The sequence below is a fragment of the Anneissia japonica genome, unplaced genomic scaffold (genome assembly GCF_011630105.1).
Source record: "Anneissia japonica isolate Jap-2015-1 unplaced genomic scaffold, ASM1163010v1 scaffold287800_len1627635_cov199, whole genome shotgun sequence".
NCBI lineage: Eukaryota > Metazoa > Echinodermata > Crinoidea > Comatulida > Comatulidae > Anneissia > Anneissia japonica.
The window spans coordinates 1476542-1499011 of NW_022731299.1; the positions used below are offsets into that span (position 1 = coordinate 1476542).

General features: G+C 32.8%; 1 protein-coding gene across 1 annotated transcript in view; it reads left to right on the plus strand.

Moving 5' to 3' along the window:
- The window catches only part of LOC117115290 (stimulated by retinoic acid gene 6 protein-like), a 47433-nt gene that overhangs the window by 7427 nt on the left and 17536 nt on the right, over window positions 1-22470 (plus strand). Inside the window, exons 6-11 of the mRNA XM_033259014.1 lie at window positions 6728-6860; window positions 11205-11253; window positions 11538-11669; window positions 12540-12590; window positions 14601-14683; window positions 15144-15199. Of these exons, the coding sequence (XP_033114905.1) occupies window positions 6728-6860; window positions 11205-11253; window positions 11538-11669; window positions 12540-12590; window positions 14601-14683; window positions 15144-15199 (504 nt within the window). The remainder of the gene's footprint in view (window positions 1-6727; window positions 6861-11204; window positions 11254-11537; window positions 11670-12539; window positions 12591-14600; window positions 14684-15143; window positions 15200-22470) is intronic.

Consider the following 22470-nt stretch of genomic DNA (forward strand, 5'->3'; position numbering starts at 1 on the left):
TAACATATATAAACGCTTTGATCTCTGTTGGACTCTCAGTTTTATAATACAGCTGTCTACCTCACAATAGTATTATTTATATTGTACAGTATACAACTTGCAACAGCCAATCTTGTTCACTTAGTAAAGCTGATGAAGTATGTATGTATGTATGTATGAATTTATGTATGTATGTATGTATGTATGTATGTATGTATGTATGTATGTATGTATGTATGGGTGTATGTGTGTATGTATGTATGTATGTATGTGTGCATGTATGTATGTGCATGTATATAGATCTGTGGCTGGAATTGATTTAAGAATAAAAATAAAACTAAATAAATCAAGAATTCTTGAATCATTGAATATAACAACAGCTTTTAACTGTTTAGTGAGTATTAGAGTGGAGATACATAGTTAAATACACGTTATATTCGACTGGCTATGATGTATGTATTGTCTGTCTTTCCTTGAAATTTTAGTGCCAGTCAAATTGACGACGAGTTATAAAAAAAATCAGCCCAGTGGTGTTAAATTAAACGCTATTGAATTGTTAACCAGTAAGCCTTGCAAGGTCCACTAAAAAGACTACAATAATAGAGTTCACGCTTCAGAAATAGGATTGTTGATTATGTAATTGCATTGCAAGTCAGGTTATGGTGGAACAACGATAAGACGATAATTTTTCTTTTCATAGTTACTTCGTGACTCACTGTTAACAGCATCAAAACTGTATGCCGACGATACAATCTTTGAAGGCAAAAATTCACTTTCGGAATACTTCAAAGAGACTCTACTGTAGTTGCTTGGTTTAAAATTGAAGCTTGCAATTCAATATAAATGATGTCAAACAATAAGTCTAAATTTTACACTCATCGGTTTGGCGAATTACCCTTAACTCTTTGCAAACAACAACAATTCAAACTTGTCATAAAAATCCATCTTTATTCCTAACTAACGAATGATTGAGTACCATCTGGAAATTCAGAGGTAGGAATCTAATTTTGTTGTGGAATCAAACGTTTTTAAAATTCAATAATAAAAATTCAAAAAGCAGTGAAAACCCATAATGGCGCTGTCATCTTTTTGTGTAATTTTCATTGTTTTTTTTTTTATTATTATTGTCATAATATATTTGGGTAGAATTGGCTATTCTAAGCATCATAATAATATGTTCTTGCTGTGACAGCTATGAACCAGCGAGTCCTCACTGGACCTTCAAATAGCTTGTAAAGGAAGCGAGAGTGATGTTACCTTTTCTGCTTTCTTCAATATTCCTTTTGCTAGTTCCAGTGATAACTTATGATTTAGTTTAATGAGAAATATAGATCAATTATGTAATATAATTACTACAGACACACCTGTTGAAACACGTGATGTTAAATGATTTACTAAATGTAATGTATCCATGTCAATTATTTTGGATACCGGCAAATCTATTACTGTACATATGTGATGAATAATCACGAGTTCCATAAAAGTCATCATTTCACTATACAACAGAAGATTCCTCTTTTTCGTAGTGTCTGAGTCTTTTTCTTTCTTCTCTTTTGAAGATCTGTCTTTTGAACAAGATGTTCTATTAAGGAAACAGAAAATGTATGTTCTGAAAAAGTTGGGAGATCTGTGGTTACGAAGATATAAATATAACTAGCGGCTATCTTGAATTTGGCCGTTAGGGTATTATACGTCAGAAATGCTTTGGTACCGGTAATAAAACTCAAGCCTTGGCTATGTTTGAGCATTTAGTTTGTCACTGCAGGCTATAGATATTTCCATTGGCCATTAAACTACCATAGGAGCCAAATTATATGATTTTTGTTAAATTTGATTTCAAAAATTTCAAAATATTCGGTGTCGCTTCATCTAACCTAATCAGCGATATGCCACCCAAATATTAAATAAATAGAATCTGGCCGGTGCTTTCCAGCCAACGTCAAGGTAATAATTTGTACCAAATAGATCTAAGCTATTTCCTTTAAGGCAGATCTTTGTCGACAAATCGCTTGTTTCTATCAGAGGTACACACACACACACACACGAATGTATATCAAAGTGTGTTCAGTGTTTGCAAAAATAAATTTAATGAATTGTATGCGTCGCGGATGGGACAGAATTTGGACATGACATTGAGGAAGGTTTACACATTCTAAAGTTTCTCCTCATCTGAAAAAGATATTAAATTATTTTTTTGTTTAATATTATTACCAGATGATTGTTTGACATGCCTAAATGCTTACCACAAAATCATAACTTTACTCCTATGAACAATAGAATTATGTGCCTTTACGGACGGGACATTCCTGACGTCGCGGACCAATTAGAGAAATACCATACTTTTTAATATAAAAAGGGATAAAAATTATTATCTGACATCAATGCAACATTTTATTTTCAATTTTAACTGAAAATCAATCTTTTAAGCTCAACATAAAAAATATTATAACAATAATACATTGTATAATTATTAATTTACATTATATTTATAAAACTGAATTGAATTTTTCAAATGAAATTTAAACAACATATGCAAATAGATGGGCATCATATTTTTTAGTCATTCATTAGTGTTATGTTTTTATATATATATATAAAAATATGAAAAATTTATAAAAGGTTTATCATTTATATAAACTGTGAGTACAAAGTTGTATTTCTATTTTTAATTATTGTACCTACTATTAACAACTTGTACATTGAAACTAAAACATGATTTTAATATTTAAGCGCTCATAACATTGTAGAAAATTTACTTTATATCTTTGACTATAGTCATGGATTTTAACTCCCTATAAATATTTTTTTAAATAGGAAATTTTATTTGCTTTGCTACATTTTTTACTCTAATGCAGAGCAAAGCAACTTGTATTGTGGTGATGTTGAAGTGTCCCGTCCGCAATACATCTGTCCAGTCCGTAACAAATCTGGCTAGTCCGTAACAATGTATTTTTGAAAATTTCAACATACTTTAATATATCTACTTTGAGAATTAACCAAAATTTGAATAAATAATTGAAAATTAAAATTTAATCCTTACGGACCAAATACTTTGAAATGCCTGTATTATTTTTACCTTAGTTTAGACAAGACATTTCTTAAATTTATCCACCAACCAACGCTCAACTCGCTAGTTTCCGCCTCTTTCCACCTGTTTGCGTTGGAGCTTATAATACATATTAAATGCTGTTGAGTACATTTATATATCCGAGTGGCATTTCTGATGAAATCATTACCATATCAATTCAGTTACGGAAATTGACTTAGTGAGACGCCGCAGTGCTTAGATTGCAGTATTTTCTATTTAGAATATTTACCAGGCAAGCAGAATTATAATATTTATAAGCGCATATATATAGGCCTATATATAGGCCTATATATAACATATACATGTGTATATTTATATATATATATATAAATATATATATATATATATTATATTATATTATATCTAAATTAAAAGGCAAAATATTTAAAAAAACAAAAATGCTGTGGAAAGCAATGGTTGGATACATATTTGTGACCCAAGCTCACAAAAGGGCTGTAAACTCGCACTGCACTGTATTGAGAAACAAGCTTCAGTAGCCAGAATAGGGCGTACAACGTGAATTTTGTGTGAATTGGGTTTTTGTGTAGTAAACAAAGTATAACATTTAATCTTACTATTCCTGAAGTTTGAGTTTAAAATTCAAATTGTAAGAGGTAAAATTTAGCCATTTTCGGATGGGAGCTAGTGAAAAATGAATAGAAACTTGCCGAAAATAAAAGCTTTTTTCTCAAAACTTGATTTAAGATAGTTGATAAGATGACAATTATTTAAATGGTCATAACTTTGCTTAAATGACTCATAGTTGCTCCATGTCACCATGCCAGCACCGTATATGCCTGTACAAATAAAGGCGCTATTCAAAGAATTAAGTATATCAATCAATAAATCAACTTTACTGATCTAACCAAAAACAAACTAAACATAATTGGACAGCATAGAATATAGAAACCAATGGAATCTCTTATGCCGAAGGTATTTTAACAAATTTGGCAGTTGTGTGGAGTACCGTATGTCAAAATCTAATGCTTCCAAGGGAGATGAATTTTTCTTCATTAGAGAGATGGTCGAAGTTTATTTCCCTAAACATCACCTAAATAAAGTATAACATTTAATCTTACTATTCCTGAAGTTTGAGTTTAAAATTCAAATTGTAAGAGGTAAAATTTAGCCATTTTCGGATGGGAGCTAGTGAAAAATGAATAGAAACTTGCCGAAAATAAAAGCTTTTTTCTCAAAACTTGATTTAAGATAGTTGATAAGATGACAATTATTCAAATGGTCATAACTTTGCTTCCATACACCCGATTGAGTTCATTTAACTGTCCTTTTAAAGTAAATGATATGTTCTATGCCATTATAACAAAAACTCATTTTGGACTGAGGACGAGTTTACAGCCCGTTTGTGAGCTTGGTTGGGTCACATTTGATAAGCAGTAGCTATAAAGTAAACGTAAATAAACAGCCAGAACACCCGGTTCTCGATCTTACCTGATAGATATGATAAGTGTCAGTTTCGGTGACATCACCATTCATGATGGAGTCACCAAACCTGATTAGGGGATTCTTATCAGATGATTGATGACTGGTGCTGTCCCCAGTATAGAAGTGTATCAGCATTTTATTTGTCACCAAAACTGATCACATTTTGGTAGAATCGGCTGGGCGAGAATGGCTAGAAACAACAAGCTATTAAGGGAGCAGCTTAGCTCAGTAGTCTAATCTGGTGGTAGCCACTGTGTTTGCGCTGAACCGTGGAGATCTGTAGGTCCCCGGTTCAATTGCAATCGCTGCCTCTCCTTGTGTTTTAGCTGGAAATAAAAGTTACAATTAGCGCACCGTCTTTCGGATAAGACGTTTAAGCCGTTGGTCCCGTGTGCATTTATGGCCCATGTGCACATTAAAGAACGCAGTACACTCCTCGGAAAAGAGTAGGGGGTTCTCTCTCGGTGTACTCCAATCCACCAGAAGGACCACCTACTGGAAATAAGCCTTCTTCTAGACTTTCGTGGGCTATCCTTGGTGTTTACAACAATTTAATCCAATCCAATCCAATCCAATCCATGGGGATAGGGCTAGAAGAAAATGGCAGTGAGAGTTAACAAACAACGTGAATAAAGATTAAACAAAAAAATTCAAAACTAAAACTATAAAAATAAAATTTAAAACTATATATAATATATATATATATAAAAACAAGTAGGTAAATAATAATATGAGCACTGCTATTTATCTACTTGTTTATATATATATATATCATTATATATATATATATATATATATTAATCTATTTGTTTCTATTGTGTTTACCGTGCTACGCAGCAACCTTGATTTGAATAGAATTTACTGTGATGTTCTAGCTGCGACCTATAAGCATTCCAGCTTAACCACAACTTCATAAAGTAGAGGAATCTGCGAGTGCGAAAAAAAAAAAACTTGCCACAACTAATTTTGTAGTACACATTCTTGCGAACAGCCAGTACGCTCGAATGCTACGTCTCCGATTTAATTCCATCATCAGTTAACAACTGTATAGATGACAATTTCTGACAAGTTTTTCATTGCATAATACCACTAGCGTAAAACAATTTCCCGCTCACACTCTCTCTTGTGTTTCTGTTGTTGAAGTATTTCTTGAAGACATAGACTTTTTTTATAATTAAATTTTAATGGTAATTTTAGGGTTTTTCACACTGCTTCACTAGAAAACTTGCTCGTATTTTTAGTTGGAAAATGACTCATAGTTGCTCCATGTCACCATGCCAGCACCGTATATGCCTGTACAAATAAAGGCGCTATTCAAAGAATTAAGTATATCAATCAATAAATCAACTTTACTGATCTAACCAAAAACAAACTAAACATAATTGGACAGCATAGAATATAGAAACCAATGGAATCTCTTATGCCGAAGGTATTTTAACAAATTTGGCAGTTGTGTGGAGTACCGTATGTCAAAATCTAATGCTTCCAAGGGAGATGAATTTTTCTTCATTAGAGAGATGGTCGAAGTTTATTTCCCTAAACATCACCTCTCCATAATTATAGTTTACTGCAATGGAGAAGAAACATTGATTATGAATACAGCAAAGCCCATGTGGTTTGACGATGCTTGCCTGATGATGCTGGCAACTCTGACAATATTTACGTCATTCCTATTTGATAACGACATGACAATGTTCATGCGAGGGGTGCTCATGCGTTGCTTATGATGGTGACCGCGTGATTATCAAATAATTCGTAGCGACATACTCCAATACTAAATTATCAGTTCTCTGGATTTGATCGTCAGTTTGTTTGTTAACAATGGACATAAATCTAAGGCTTGTCAGCTTGATGAACACAACTTTGTCATATTTCACTCGTCGATGATAATGAAATCGTTTGTTAATGGTTGAAAAGAACACATGCAGTTCTGTGAAAAATTACCGAGATGGACAAGGGATGCTTATCTGAGGAGCAACGACTGGTCAACTTTCATGTTACATTGAGCATTCTTTCATTAGAGTCTCACAAGTCTACCTCATAATTCAATGACCACATAATCATCCACTGATGCGTTTTGAAAATAAAATTAAACATAATCTGCATTCCACCCTTTGATTGGGCAAAATGAAACGCGTACTATTCAGTCCTTTACCATAATTATGCTGATAAAAAGTCTACTACTATTACTGCATTGCCTTACCTTCTTCATTACAGGTACTATCCAGGTAATTGTTGGTTTTGTGAATGTCATCGAAGTTTGCCTTGCTTACTACCCCCTGTTACTCTGCCTATCAACACCTGCTCTGGTGCTTGGCAACTTTCTTGGATTTCTGTACACGTTAAACTGGTAAGAGATTACAAACTTGTAAAAAATACTAGATTTCAATATCCTGACGAAGTAATCAATTGATCAAATGTTTAATAACTGTGTAATACGATATTAACCCATTCAGTTCACTATAATATAGTGTAAGATAGGAGGAGTAACCTTATTGATAAAGATGTATTGTTAATAACCTGAATCTGTCAAAACAAATTAGGAACAAACATGTTGACTTGCTGACCCACGCTGTCGGATTTTTATTTTCGTCATTTTAATCGGTGTTGCCTTTTTCCAATCTATAAATAAAATGTGCAGCTTCAGATCTGATCCATTTTTCCCGATAGCAATGACCTGTTTACCCCTTCAGTCTACACACATAAAGTACGATAGCATAGAATCTGGCATTTTTTGTTTTTTATTTATTTATTTATTTTTTTGAAAAACTCTATTGATTCTTCTCAGCCCTCGAAAGGTCATTGTGATTTCTTCGTGTATAAATAACAATTGAACATTTAATACTTTTTAGGAGTCTCTCCTTTCTTGGTATCAATAAAACTGTATGGTTTGGTTAGATTAATATCTGTCGTGTAATGATGCAACAGGTTCAATTGTCTATACATCCCAGTAAGTGAACCTATATTGTATGGTCACACCATGTATCAAACACTACGGTATGCTCCGTGTTTTTCTTCCCTTTGAATTCTGCGACGATATAGGAAATGTGTTGAGTTACCAAAGGTCTACATGTTTGGTACTGTATTCATTTGCAAACGAATCCCCTATCTTATGTCAAACTTTCAAGAAATCATCAACAATTTGACTATGAAAGTAAACAAGCAGAAAAACCGAATAATGTCTCTAGAAGAAGAAAATAAAAAACAATGATGACAGTTAAAAGTAATACCGTACCACTATGCATATAAGGAAGCAACACAACATATATGGAACTGATGAACGAGATTGAACTTGAAAAAGAAATTTCCAGGGAAGTACATAACTTTATTATAGGAGGTTCTATTTTGAGAGATAGGCCTATCAGTGAAAGAGGATTAGAACAAACGACAGTCAAATGTTTGCGTGGTAAAAACGTACTCGATATGCAGTCACGCATACGAGAACTGGAGGTTGACAATTTAATATCTATCATTTTGCAAGGGAGCACTAATGATTGCTGTTCCTCTGTAGATACCGAGCTAGCTGAACACGTTTAAATTGAAATTATAGATGAAATCAAATGTAGGACACCTAATATGCAACTAGCGATATCTATTATTTGCCCACGATCAGATGATATCTCTAACCAAGATCATGTTAATACACTCAATACCAAACTCAGGAATATTGCAAAAGACAATGACTGTATCTTAGTAGATAACAATAATAATTTCAAAATGCGGGATGAATCCATACACAACACAACATCGTTACCTGATGGGTTACACTTAACTAAGCTGGGAACGAAACGATTGCTTATAAATTATGATAAGAATATATGGATCGTGAGGAATAACCGCAATTTATCTGTAGAACATGGAAACAAATCAACTAGACGAAATCACCACCACCAACCAAATCACAAATTTTACAGGCATAAATGATACTTATCGACCAGTCGATAAGTTGAAACGCAACACGTTGCGTCATCGTGATGAAAACATATATATTAAAAAATCAAGGGAATGCTCTTATTGTGGAGAAATCAACCATATGAACTACAGTTGTAAGTATATCAAGCCTATAATATGTGTATATACTTGCAATAAACCGGGCCACAAGCAGCAACACTACAGTAATAGGCACAGAGATCGTTTGCGAAAAGCTGGAGAAGAAGAACGTGCTGAAAATACACATAGCCCTTTAAAACAATATAATATAGATAAACTATAAACTATTACAATAATATTTATTCAAATATGTATATGCTTATGACACATGCCTATTAGGAATGTATCTAACTATAGACTTATTGTCAAAGATGCTGCTGCTGAGATGACAATGACGTAAACGATGATGAGGGTTCTGATGATGATAACTATAATGACTTACTTGAATCAAACATACATTGATTCTTTATATAAAATAAATTGATACAAAAGATTGTGATTTAATTCTCATAAAAAATGTGATAGTGGAGGAGTGATATTTTATGTCAAGGAAGGAATCCCATTTGTTCAAAAAGGGGAATTCAATATTAACTTAATGAAGATAAAGAGCAAAATTTGTTAGGGGACATTAAGGTATTGATTATAAACTTGATATAAATCAATATGAGAATATGTTTGAAATGGTTAAGGAAAAACAAGGATCACACATTAGTCAGCAACTTTTATCGATTTAATTTTATCTGAACGCCAGGTACTTAATGGAAATTCTCATATGTCGCTAAGTGATCATTCTCTAGTATACTTGCGTAGAATATAAAAATACAGATGGTCAACATAAAAAAAAATGTCGAGGACTTTGATGCAGGGTCCTCTGTTCAAGAATTACTTGAAAATTTATATGGATCAAATGGAAAGATTCCTTCCTAGACATAAGTAATAGAAATTCTGCCTGTAGAACCATGAGTTAAAAACAGATTATCATCCTGGATAACACATGCAATTATTCACCTGATGTACCAAAGAAATCATGCAAAGAAACTGTCAGACAGATTATTTTGATGATATTTAACGAAAGCACATAGATAATCCCAAAAGATTATGGGATGATGAAGAAACTAAAAAAATAAACAAAAATATTACTAATTCAAATATCGACTGTAACGATTTTAATGAATATTTTACAAATATTGGAAAGAGAATGTACCTGAATCAATCGATAACCCCAAAAATAACTGTAAAAAAATCCTGAATGCAGATATGTATTTTCGTTTAAGAAAACCGAAAAACAAAAATCCGAAAAAAGCATTTTCGGATTTATCTGACAGTATACTAGCAATGATATAATTTCTTTTGATAGCAAACTGTTAACAATTTCATCAGCATGTCCGATTCACTATGTAAGATATATAATATGTCGTTAATGAATGGAGAGATTCCAGAGAATTGGAAGATAGCTAGGATTATGGCATTTGAGTCTGGGGTAATACCAGCCATAAAAATTAAATAATAGTTCACAGATTGCAAAAGTGAGCAGCACGCATACTCACAAATATCTTTAATCATCACACAATACATGGAGAGGAAATAATCCAAAATTGTTCATGGAAAGTATTTGAAAAACGACGTGATTATAATATTCCATGTTTAATGTTTAATTTTTTAAACGGCACTGCGCCTTCTACACTTTGTAATTAAATAGAAATGGTGTTTTATCGACATATATACATTAAAAGAATTAACCAATTATTTTTATTTCAAATTAAACTATGAGAATATAACATATAATTAATACAATCCAAATTAAGATACCGCTTTTAAAATACTCTTAAGTGTACAGCTCTTATACTTCTATACAATGGTATGACTAAGCTGCTTATATTTCTGAAAACAATTTTTGATAATCGTTTTACTATTGAATTTTATTATTTTAATATTTGATTGAATGTATCATTAACTGTATTACCCTACCTTGTGATCTTAACTTTGTCGATGTATTTTAACAAACTTCAATGCATTTTGTGTTGCAGATTAGGCTTTTATCATTTTTTTTTAAAATTAAGTCTCTTCTCAAAATGTATTAATTTAAAATTAGGACCATTTTAAAAACAGACTGTTATATCTTGTCTGAAATTATATCCTGTATAAATATGTTTTAAATTTAAATAAATTTAAAATCTATTTCTATCAGATTTATCTCTGAATTTGAGCAATTTTAGATTTTCTACAGAATTGTATCTACTACAATAGCTTGTCCAATATCAGTTTTTAAAATCGATCTAAAAATCTATACAAAACTATCTCAGACTATACTAATCTGATCCAATCTCAGCTTTTCATTGCTATAATAATCAGTCCAATCCCAGTCCCAATGCAAATCTGCCCAATCCAGTTTCTCCAAGTTCATTTCTAATACCATACTCTGCTCGGAAAATATTTAATCTCATAAAAAAATGTTCCATTCCAGTCTAATACTAAAAATTTCCACATTCAGGCCCAGTAATCTGTCAAATCCCAGCCTTAATACCAATCAATCTAATCGTAGCCCTAATACTCCCCCTCTTATAATCTGTCAAAATTTCACTGGCCCTAAGCTATCCGATTTTAATGCTAATCTGCCAAATACCAGCTCTATAGTATTAGGCTGAACATCAAGAATGTAAGTATTGGTCCCTTAATCTAATTCTGACAATATTTTCAAGCTAAATTCCATTTCAATTTTTCCTTTAATTTACGTTTATTTTATTTGTATTGTTTTGCTGTTTAGGATGTTTTTCTACCTTATACGTTTTATAGACTGCCCTGTTGGCACTGGGGTAAGACAATTTTGAAGTATCATTTTTATTTAAAATCGCAGTAAGACAAAGTAATATAAACGAAAGCCCATTTGGCTTGTGTAAAAATCCTTAGTCCTGTTGCCACTTGTTTTCAATCTTGTTGGACGATGTTTGATTGATTTTCATTGTTACCATTAACTATTGATTGGATTGGAACGATCGTTATTAATACATAACACTACTGATGATTATTTTGGTTCATACAGTGACCTTGACATATTAAGGATAGTGTAATGTAATCTATCCTTATCCTTATTTTAAAGGTCCTTGGTAATTTCAATGCGGAAGTGCTCGGTCCGATATATTTCTGTTATTGTATACTTCTCTTACGGTTTGCATATGGGTTTGGAAATGCTGTAGGAAATTGGTATCGCACGTCGTATAAGGACACGAGGGTAAGGAATAACAATGTTGGCAGTGCATTCATATTACTAATAATAGTGTGTGCATTCACGCAAGTTACAAACATAATGCGTAGTCACGCAATTTACAAATATATAGCCTAGTACGTGCAGTAAAGAAATTTACCCATGTTGGAATGTAGGCACGCAAATTACCAATATATTGCTTGTACTCATGCAATCCGGCTATCATCTCAATAAAACTACAGTAATCAATAGGGCAATGGCTGGCTTTCATAAAGCAATTTCTCTTTATACAACTTTTGGTAACAGTCAGAATCACGTTAAAAGCAATCACGCAAATTACTGATAATCATCACGCAATTATGTACCACCAATTTTCCTATTCACTAATTTACCTAGAATATGTAATTTACCCAATTGCAATACATTTATTTATAGTCATGCAACTTGACTACAGTAGTCATACGTACCTGTCTAATCACGTATTCAATACACTGACATGTAGGTCTAATCACGCAGAGTACTGATGACAATTAACATTATGGCTAATTATTTCATTACCGTCTTTCCACAGTGTTGGATTAGAGCCTACCAACCTGGAAGATAACCCGTTTGATCCTGGGGCTATAGCTTCATGGTTTAACTTAAGAAGATATCAAATCCAAATTCAATCGCTTTTTATTTCCACACAAATTTCATAAATGTACATCAATACATGGTTTTTTGTCAATAAGTGAAGTTTAGTGTGGAGAGAACGAAGTTGAATATATAGGCCTAAGTAAAATACAATGTAGGATTTTTTGTTGATTTTGATCGATATAGACCAACGAGACAGTAACTAGTACAATTTCGAGATTTACGGTACAAAAATACATCAAGCTTCGTTCTGCTTATTTTCAGATAGGTAACACATCACTATCTAGTAGCAGCTCGGACGTTACAGTCACTCAGGTAACTGATATGAATAAATGTCTATTCTTTTGACTGGATTTCATTGTTTCTATATAATTTATGTTGCTTCTAACTATATACAGTACTCTTAATAAACAAAAAGTTCATTGATCGTTTGTTCTTTAAATATTGTTTATTGGGGTTGTTTATATCGGCAAACTAATGTCGTTCTTATATAGTGCTTAATGCCTTTTACAAAGCCTCGAAGCGCTGCACATTACTACCCCGGTCATTGGTTTAAACACATGGAACACATTGAACGCCAAATTAAATTATTTAATTAAATTATATTATTATTCCATAATATTGCTAGTAATCAGTGCAGTTGTGTTGGAGCCTACCTGGTACCCAATTGTACTCCTGGGTGGAGACAGGACACAGGCGGTTTCGAACCCCCGATTGGGAGTCCAAGCCACAACCGATGCGCCAACCGCTGTTATAGTAGTTGCTTCGTCCACTCAATTTGCATACTTTGTTGTTGTAGGACCTCCCCCATTATTTCCTTTGTATATTATAGACGCTTCTTATTCTTTTGTAGTCTCCTGATGAAGTCCACTGTGCGGATATTTTCTATTCTACCGATTCATAAACCACTTTTGCTTATCTTGCTGTTTCATCCTTATCGCTTCGTGTCTCATCATCCTGTCTTGTTCACACTCCTCTCATCTTCTTGTACACCACCTTGTTGTCTACACCATCCATTTATGTCTTTCACTCTCAGCTTCCATTTAACACTTTTTACCTAACGGGTTATGTCTACAAAATGCCTTTTTTAAAATATTATCAACAATGTTCCAAACGGCGCACCATACACCGTATTCCCCTAACAATTCTTTGTTAATCTCTTCTCTAAATTGCCACTTTAACTACTTAGGATCAAGGTTTTAAACGAAAGATGTAAAGTTTAACAATTTTGTTAAAAAATGAAATTTTAGCACATCGTACCTAACTTTGCTGATGATTCTCCGGCGCTGATTATTCATTACAAATTTTACTTTCAGTAAAATCAATACTAGCCCAATTATGACAGAGTGAGGACAGACCTCATTGTAATTACCTAATAAGAACGCCACCATCATCTTCTAATCCGTATAGGCCTACTTTACTATTATGCGCTCAGGCATCCAACCAATAAGGATCTTTGATATCCAGTTAAATTCCTTCACTTTACCTTGAGGGACTAAGAAAAGGAACATAGTATAGGCCTAGGTCTTTTCGAAAAAAAAATATTGAGGCAGATGATCCGGTTTGAACTAAGTTGTATTTTAGGATTCTGTGCAGGGAATATAAAGTCGAGAATCGTTAATATTTCGACGGTAGAAAACACGTTGACCGACTATAAACAGTTACACAAATAGCCTATTTGTGATATTTGAAAATTAGCAAAGGAGACTGCTCCAGCATGATTCTTCGATAACATAAAGACATAAAAACGTTGCAATATTATTTTACTTCTCGACAACCAACCACAGGTAAACCGCGTATACACTTCCAATTAGACTAGATAATGACTTTTTTCAGCAATCGCCCAACCGAAATTTAACAGTGGATTTTCAAAAAGTTAAATCACTGAAACAAGACTGTTATCAAAGGAGATTTATCGTTGAAAGATTTCCAGGGCAACGGTGGGTGAGTAGTACAAAAGGCTGTAATGTAACAATAAGTATACGAGGATTTTTGCAAATCTAACTCATGAACCATAAAGTAAGCGCACTAATCGGGAAGCGAAATAATTTATGCCACTGCTGACCTCAAATAAAGCGCTGAAACCATCGATTTCTGATATCGTCTTTTTCTGAAATATTTAAAAAATGCCAGTTAGAATACTGAAAACGTTACAAACTTATCAGTCCTTACTAACGGGATACATTTTCTCTGCAAAGTAAGTCTGTAGTTTGTTCTGAAAATGTGTATTATTGTTTGTAATGAGGGCTCTTGAAATATTAAGGAAGAATTTTTAGTATGATAATGAACATAATAGATAACATTATTTCTGTCCTACAATTTTAGATAGAGGACAATGACCCGATCTTCTGCGCATTCAAAAAAACTCACTATTACCAATACGTTCTGGCACTGATGAAACCAACCCAGTAAGTACGCTCTTCTTTTATTATCAATCATTTTTGGCTTAATTACTATGAAAGTAGGTCTATAGTATCATTGGTTAAGTTCAAGGAGCATTTTGAGGAATCATAATATATATTTCAAGTGGTTTAACCTTCTTGTCTATAAAATATCCCTCCTCGAGTTTTGTTCGCGCTTGTTTACAAACTCAATCTTTCATTTTAACCTATATAATTCCAATGTAAGAGCATTCAATTAATTCAAACATGTTGCTGATTTTTGTTTCTGTTTTAAAAAAAAAAAGGTTAATTAATATTTGATGTGGATGAATCTTTCTATTTCGTTAGTATACCGTAAACATATTAATTATAAACTTGAAAAATAGTCCAAGGATATGTTGATAGTATAATATTATTTCGTATTATATTTATGGTATGTCATTTTCATAAGTACCGTAGTTATTGTCATCTTTATTGATAATTTTAGAAAGAATGAAAGTCGATGCAGAAGATACCTTTCGAAAGTGTACAAGGTCGTCCCTCGTAAGTAGCGTGAAAGCTCATTCTTTATATTATGTTTACCATTAAGTCCTTAGTTTGTTTCTTAAAATGTGTTGTATTTTTCATCAATTCACGTCCGTTTGGGTCCATTATCAAGGACTTTAGTTCGAAAGATCTGCCTATTTGTTTACTCATAAAGTACGAGAAGGTATCCTTACGTTTTATCAAAGCTGAACAGGCTTATAATTTCTTACATAATTGTAAAACCTTCGGCGTTTTTCCGAAATTCATATAATATTGTTGTTGTTGTTGTTATTATCATCATCATCATCATCATCATCATCATCATCATCATCATCATCATCATCATTATTATTATTATTATTATTATTATTATTATTATTATTATTATTATTATTATTATTATTATTGCATTCAGAAATCTAAACACAATATTTCGAAAAGTACATTGGATGATTATGAAGATATACCAAAGATCTAATAATAACAAGATAGCGTTCTCCGCGGTTTGCGTGTAACAAATGGAAGCGTTCCAATACAATACCAATACATAGTGCAGTAATTTAATTGAGAGAGGGCGTCCTAGTTGTTACGATACGATACGATTTATTGGGTTCACTTTTAGATCAGTGGCACCCATCTCTTAGATGGTGCACCCATTAACAATATAAAATATAAGCAAAGAAAAGCAAAAGACAGTTCAAAAACAACAATGGCGGTTGTTCCAGAATTAACACGGAGATCATACATGTCAATTGCAAGAGGGCGTCTTACACTGCGTTATTACATAATTTGAACGCAGAAATTGTGGAGAACGCTATCTTGTTATTATAAGATCTCTGAGATATACCAACAGAATAAGATAACACTAAATGGGAACCTAATAAACTTTTCCAAAGTGTCAGTCAAATGACTGACCATTCAAATCAGGGCCAGGACTACGTAGGCCTACGTATACTACAAGTTTACGTACGTTGTCGCTGTCGTTTTTATGGCTAGCTAATAATTTTACGTTATAATGATATTATTAACATTGCAGTTTAGTATTCAAAAAGCTGTTTGTAGAACCACTGATAGACATAATTTCTGACTATATAACGATGCAATGGTTACTGCAACGTAAACACAACGCTCATAACTTCCGCGAATGTTATAATAAAATGTTGTGTTTGCTAAATGTGACATCAGCAATTAGATCTTAAAAAAAAGGGGGGGGGGGCTTAGCGAACATTTTCAATAAACGAAATGGTTATAAGCAATAGGCGCTAAGCAGTGAAACGAACTTATTCAGTATTGCTCATGTTAAACCACATTCCAAAAGTATTCGAATCCTACCATAGAACCTTTTATTATCCTGGTTTCGACAAACGTAGCTAACATTTAATTTGGAAAGGATAATTGCATCTCTTCTTTCCAGACTTCAAGTATTCTACACGGTTCATCAGCACATTTGTGTTATCTGTAATAACACTGTATCAGGTAGGCTATATGTCCGTTGATGCACAATTTAGCACACAGGTAGTTTTTTGACAGGTATTTATGTCGGTTAAGTTATTATTATCAGCATATTATTGATAAAATCACTAGACCTATATTATTAGGCCATTTATTATATTGTAACTGTCTCTTATACACATCTAGATGTGAATAAGAGACAGCGTACCTAACTTTGCTGATGATTCTACAGTAACACTGATACTCAGCACTCTCCTACAACGCCTTAACAATACGTAACATTTTGTATAATTTCCGAAAAAACCAAATAGACCAAAATCCCACAAACACAATATTTGGCAGATTTATTAGAAGGGGTTCTTTAACCTTTGCCCCTGGATGCCCCACTATGGAGGTTTGACCAGTTATGTAATGCCTGTGTTTTCTAGGGAAACGCTTACTTCTTCCATGTCCAAATGAGTCCCTGAAAGGCAATGGGCCCCTACTTACTGCTACCGAGCAATCTAATAATACAACCGCTTTTGACAAAATATTTTCTTTTAATTTAAAAAAAAAATGTATGAGCCCCGAACGGCTGCATAACTACCCACCTTAAAGTTCGCCTCCGACTTTAAACATGTCAGTAAATAAAGAATAAAATACATGGTCTGTCTCTTATACACATCTAGATGTGTATAAGAGACAGTATATATACTTCTTAAAGTCATGTATCATGCATAGGAACGTTGACGCCTGCAAGGCTCTGGTTATATCTTTTTTTAACAACAAACCACCAATAATAAAATATAATCATAAAAACAAGTACTTAAGATGTTTAGAAAAAGTTAATAGAATAATTCTTTTTTTATCACACTATATATCATTATTTTATTATAACATACTTTTATTTAATATAATATTGATGAAATAAATATATAGATATATACATATTATTATTTCAAAAATATTTTTGTTAAGTTCTCTTTACCTTTTTTCTCTCTCTAGTGAGAATTTTACCCACCTTTATTACTTTATCTGTTGCTTTCCTAATTTTTGAATAAATGTTTTCTTGAAATATAAACAATATAAACATAGGCCTATGTAAACATACAAAAAGATGCATCTAAAAATGGATGCATATCTGCATTCGGATTGTTTGCGATGTCACTTGAGTTTTGAGCCTTTATCTTTCTTTTCCAGCTCAAAGGGATTGCTTTTTTAATTATGAAAAATTCAGATAACCCATTATAATAATAACTTTATTTAAAAAGGACGCTTTTAAAACAGCGACACACACTCTTGTGGTGCGTTCGTAAAAGTAACATACATACAATACAATACAGATACAATATAAGATAAGACTTAATACAATAAAAATATTAAGATTTGTAAAAAAATTGAGTATTTACACCTGTCATCACCTAAAACGCTCATTAAAAATATTAGTGAAGGTTGTAAAAATATTTAAAACGATAGATTATGAAACAAAATAGATAATAAAAATGATTCATGTTTATCGGTGGCAATTTTTCTTCTGCTGTATTTCATTTACTATTATTTTTTTTCTATTTAAAAAAATTATTGTCTTTATTGTATTATTTTTATCTGTTTTATTTACTTATTTTATCAATTTTTATGGTGATTATAATATAATAAGCCTGTAATCTAATTCACCGTGACAGTTTTTATTGTACATGATTTTTTTTTTCGTTTATTTTGATTTATTTTCATCATTCGAAATTTTGTTATATGCTATATTTTCATTTCACTTTTATTATGTTCATTGTCTGTTATTTTTATCTTTTTATTTTTAATTCTATATAGATTTAAAAAGACAAAAAGACAAAAGAAACCATCAATCATTTTGTATTTTGATTGTACTAGATTAACATTAAAAATTGAATATTTTACCAACTTAAAGAGGAGCTATACAACAAGGATTTACATATATTTTAGGAATTACTAACATCAAGCTCCCCTGAACTGAAATACTATCTTTTCTTTGATGATTTAGAAATCCATTACGAATATCAAATTTTAACAACAAAAATATACTCCGTTAATTATTATTGCGAGTAAAGTTGTAAATAATTGTAAATTATTTTTAACAACTGCATGGAAAGAACGAAACGAAATACGTATATAATACTTTTCTATTGCATGACCAATAGGCCTGTGGTTTGTTTGTTTTTTTTTTTTTGGCTTTTTTTTTTAGATTAATGTTATTGATTTAAATATACAATACTTACTCTTATAATTTTTTTTAATATTTACTTCATTTATTTTTATTATAGACTAGTAAAAAAAATTAAAAAGAGGCCTAGAAATCAAGTTAGGGGGAGTGGAATGTTAGAAGCAGTCAACATAGCCAGATATCCTAATTAATTCCTTCTGATCACCCTGACACTTGAATTTTCGTCTAGTATACAAATGGCGGCCATTTTACAAAATGACATATAAAAACTACTGTCACTCAAACCAGAACGGAACATAATTAAAAAATAGGTGTTTATTTGTTTTAAAATAACCGCAAAATATACTTAAAATGTGCATAAAACAAGAATAAGTATATAATATAAGTTACTAGTACAGTTTCTATGTAGTCTAGATAGATTTTTGTGCAGCTCTTCCGATGCTGATTAATGTGTTGCAGGTTACCTATCAGAAACGGTGTAGTGTTTCATATATTGTCCCCTAAGTCCAATTATGGCATATCATATTAAACAGGACCCATTTGCGTAACTCATGAGCTATCGGGTTTGGGGGGTGGGGGGAGCACGCCTACTACTAACTAGCACATAACTACCAAGCCTTAAGGAACACATGTGCTTTCTGGGCGAAGTCCGAGTCCAAATGTGCCCTCGGAGTGGCCACTACTTATACTTACAGTACTATTGATACTCAGCACTGTCCTACAGCGCCTTAACAATACGCAACCTTTCCTAAAATTTCCGGAAAAACCCAAAATAGTCCAAAATAACACAAACACATTTTCTGGAAGATTTATTAGAAGGGGTTCTTTCAACTAGCCCCAGGATACCCCACTATGGAGGTTTGGCCAGTATTGTAATGCCTGTGTGCCCAAATGAGTCCCGAAAAGGCGATGGGCCCCTACTTACTACTACTGAGCAATCTAATAATACAATGCTTTTGACAAAATATTTTCTTTTAATTTTTTCAAAAATGTACGAGCCGGCCCCGGACGACTGCATCCCTACTCACCTTAAAATCCGCCTCCGACTTTAAACATGTAAATAAATAAAGAATAAAATACATGGTTATCCATCATAGTAGGCATATTATTAAATATTATACACAGCATGTTCAAGTCGATTAAAATAATGTTATGATTATTCGGATAATGAACGCCTGCAACATCATCAATTGGACCTTAAAGGACAATGGTCATTTTATTCAGATTGGTCTTATGTTTCAGAGCAACATAAATCAAATTGACACTTTATTAAAAACAATCAATGAATTTTGTTACTCAAACGTCTTTACATTGATATTTTCAAGCTTATTAGATGAACTGAAGAAAAGGTGATCCGGAAGTAGTAGGTTTACTGTAAAATATATTATGGCGAAAGTAAATATTTGTCCGTCTCTGAATTTTGATAGTGTTTCTGTAATAGAGCCTAAATTGGAATGGTACCTTATAGATTTATAGCCAGGGAGCAGAGCAGCTTAGTTCAGTTGCTAAACTGGTGGTAGCCTATGTGTGTGCTGAAACGTGGGGATCTCTAGGTCTCCGATTCAAATCAAATTAAACCATTCTTTATTGCACCACTCAAAATGGGTTGAATTTTACAAAAGGGTTCAAGCAGGAAAATTTAAACAATCAACATTTAAAAAATTTTCAACAAAAAGGACCCACATCACAATAACAGCAAAAGAAAACAGGTTTAATAGGCAAAAAGGCAACCAATATTAAAATATTATTATTATTATTATTATTATTATTATTATTATTATTATTATTATTATTATTATTATTATTATTTAATGGGGGCCCTGTCGGCCTGTGGCCCCTTAAATTTTCCAGTTTTAAACATAAATTATACTCGCATTTTAATTCTATGAGTGCCATTTCCGGCCACTTTGAGGTACCGGATCAAAAAGGGGCCCCAGTCTCAGAAAGCCACAGGGCCCGGGTATCGTTAGGCCACTACCTGTGTAGTGCCCAATCACCACCAGAAGGACCTCACTGGAAACAAGTATTCTTCCGAATATTGTTGGTTATCATTGGTGTTTACACAGAATATATTCATCTACCAAAGGGACAGATATAGAAAAAGAATTTTGTTTAGAAATGGTGGAGACCACAGACATTAAAAAAATAGCTTGTTTTGGAGTAGGCCTAGAGTGACGTCATGCTCCCTTCTTTCTGGTCTTTCTTCTCTCTTTCTTCTTTTTTTTGGGGGGGGGGGATAGACCCGTGTCTCCTGGACCCACCCTGAAACAATTGATTGAATGGTTGTTTGATAATGCTTATTTATATTGGCGAAGCTAATAAAATGCACGTGCATATGCATAGACCTAATATATATTATGTTGGACGCAAATATTCAAATTAAATATGTGTGTGCAAAATATTATTCACAAAAAAATTGTTGACCTTGTCTAATAATTAAAGTCTTTTCATCCTTAACACTTATCTGTAGGGGGATTACCCACCCTGGTGTCACTTCGTGAGCAAAAACATTTTACTGATGTGCATGGTGCTCCTAACATTGTTTCGGCCCGGGACCCACGACTCGTCGTTGCACCACTGGGCGGACCATGCCTATTAATGTTATAACAAATCAATCAGCCAATTAAATATATTATACAGCACGTAACATAACGGTACCATTGTTCATAGTTACAAGTATTTACAGTATATAGAATCATCAATAAATAGGAAAACACAAGATACTGTATTTGCCTTGGCCACCATGAAGTAAGAATGGGGCCCCTGGTCTATTCGGGGTTCATTTGGACTTGGAAGCATTTGCCGAGAAAGCACACAGGTATACATATCTGGTCAAACCTCCATAGCAAAATGATGGGTCATAGTTGGACTGACCCCTTTTAATAAATCTGCCTAAGAGTGTTTGTAGGATTTTGTTCTATTTGATTTTTTTTTTTAATTATAGAAAAAGTTACCGTATTGTCAAGGCGTTTTAGTAGAGTGATGGGCACCTTCCTCTCCACCCTGAGAGCTCATGAGCATTATGCAACTGGGTCCTGTTTATTTTTTATACGGTATGCCATAATTAGATTTACAGGACAATATATGAAAAACTATACAGTTTCAGATATGTACAGTATATCAGTGTATAAATTCCCTTTCCATTGACACCAATCATGACCATGCTTTATGTGGTACGTCAGCCCTCTTGAAATCCAAAATGGCGGCTGATGACGTTAGGAAAAAAATGGCACCTAACTTTTTTAAATTCAGTGCAATAAAAATGATAAAATTAGTAAATTCTATTTTTGCACAAAAATCTATCTAGACTACATAGAAACTGTACTAGTAACTTATATGGCCTACTCGTTCTTATTTTATGTACATTTTAAGTATATTTTGCGGTTATTTTAAAACAAATAAACACCTATTTTTGAATTATGTTCCATTCCGACAGTAATTTTTATATGACTAGTTTGTTGCCTGTCTAGAAATTATGAGTTTAGACACCAAAATCATATCTGTAGCTTATTTAGTTCCAATTTTATGCACATTTTAGATAAATTTGGCGACCATTTTGAAAAATGGCCGCCATTTGTATACAAGGCGTAAAATCAAGTGTCAACAGGGCTTAGGGTGACCAGAAGGGATTAATTAGGATATCTGGCTATGTGGATTGCTTCTA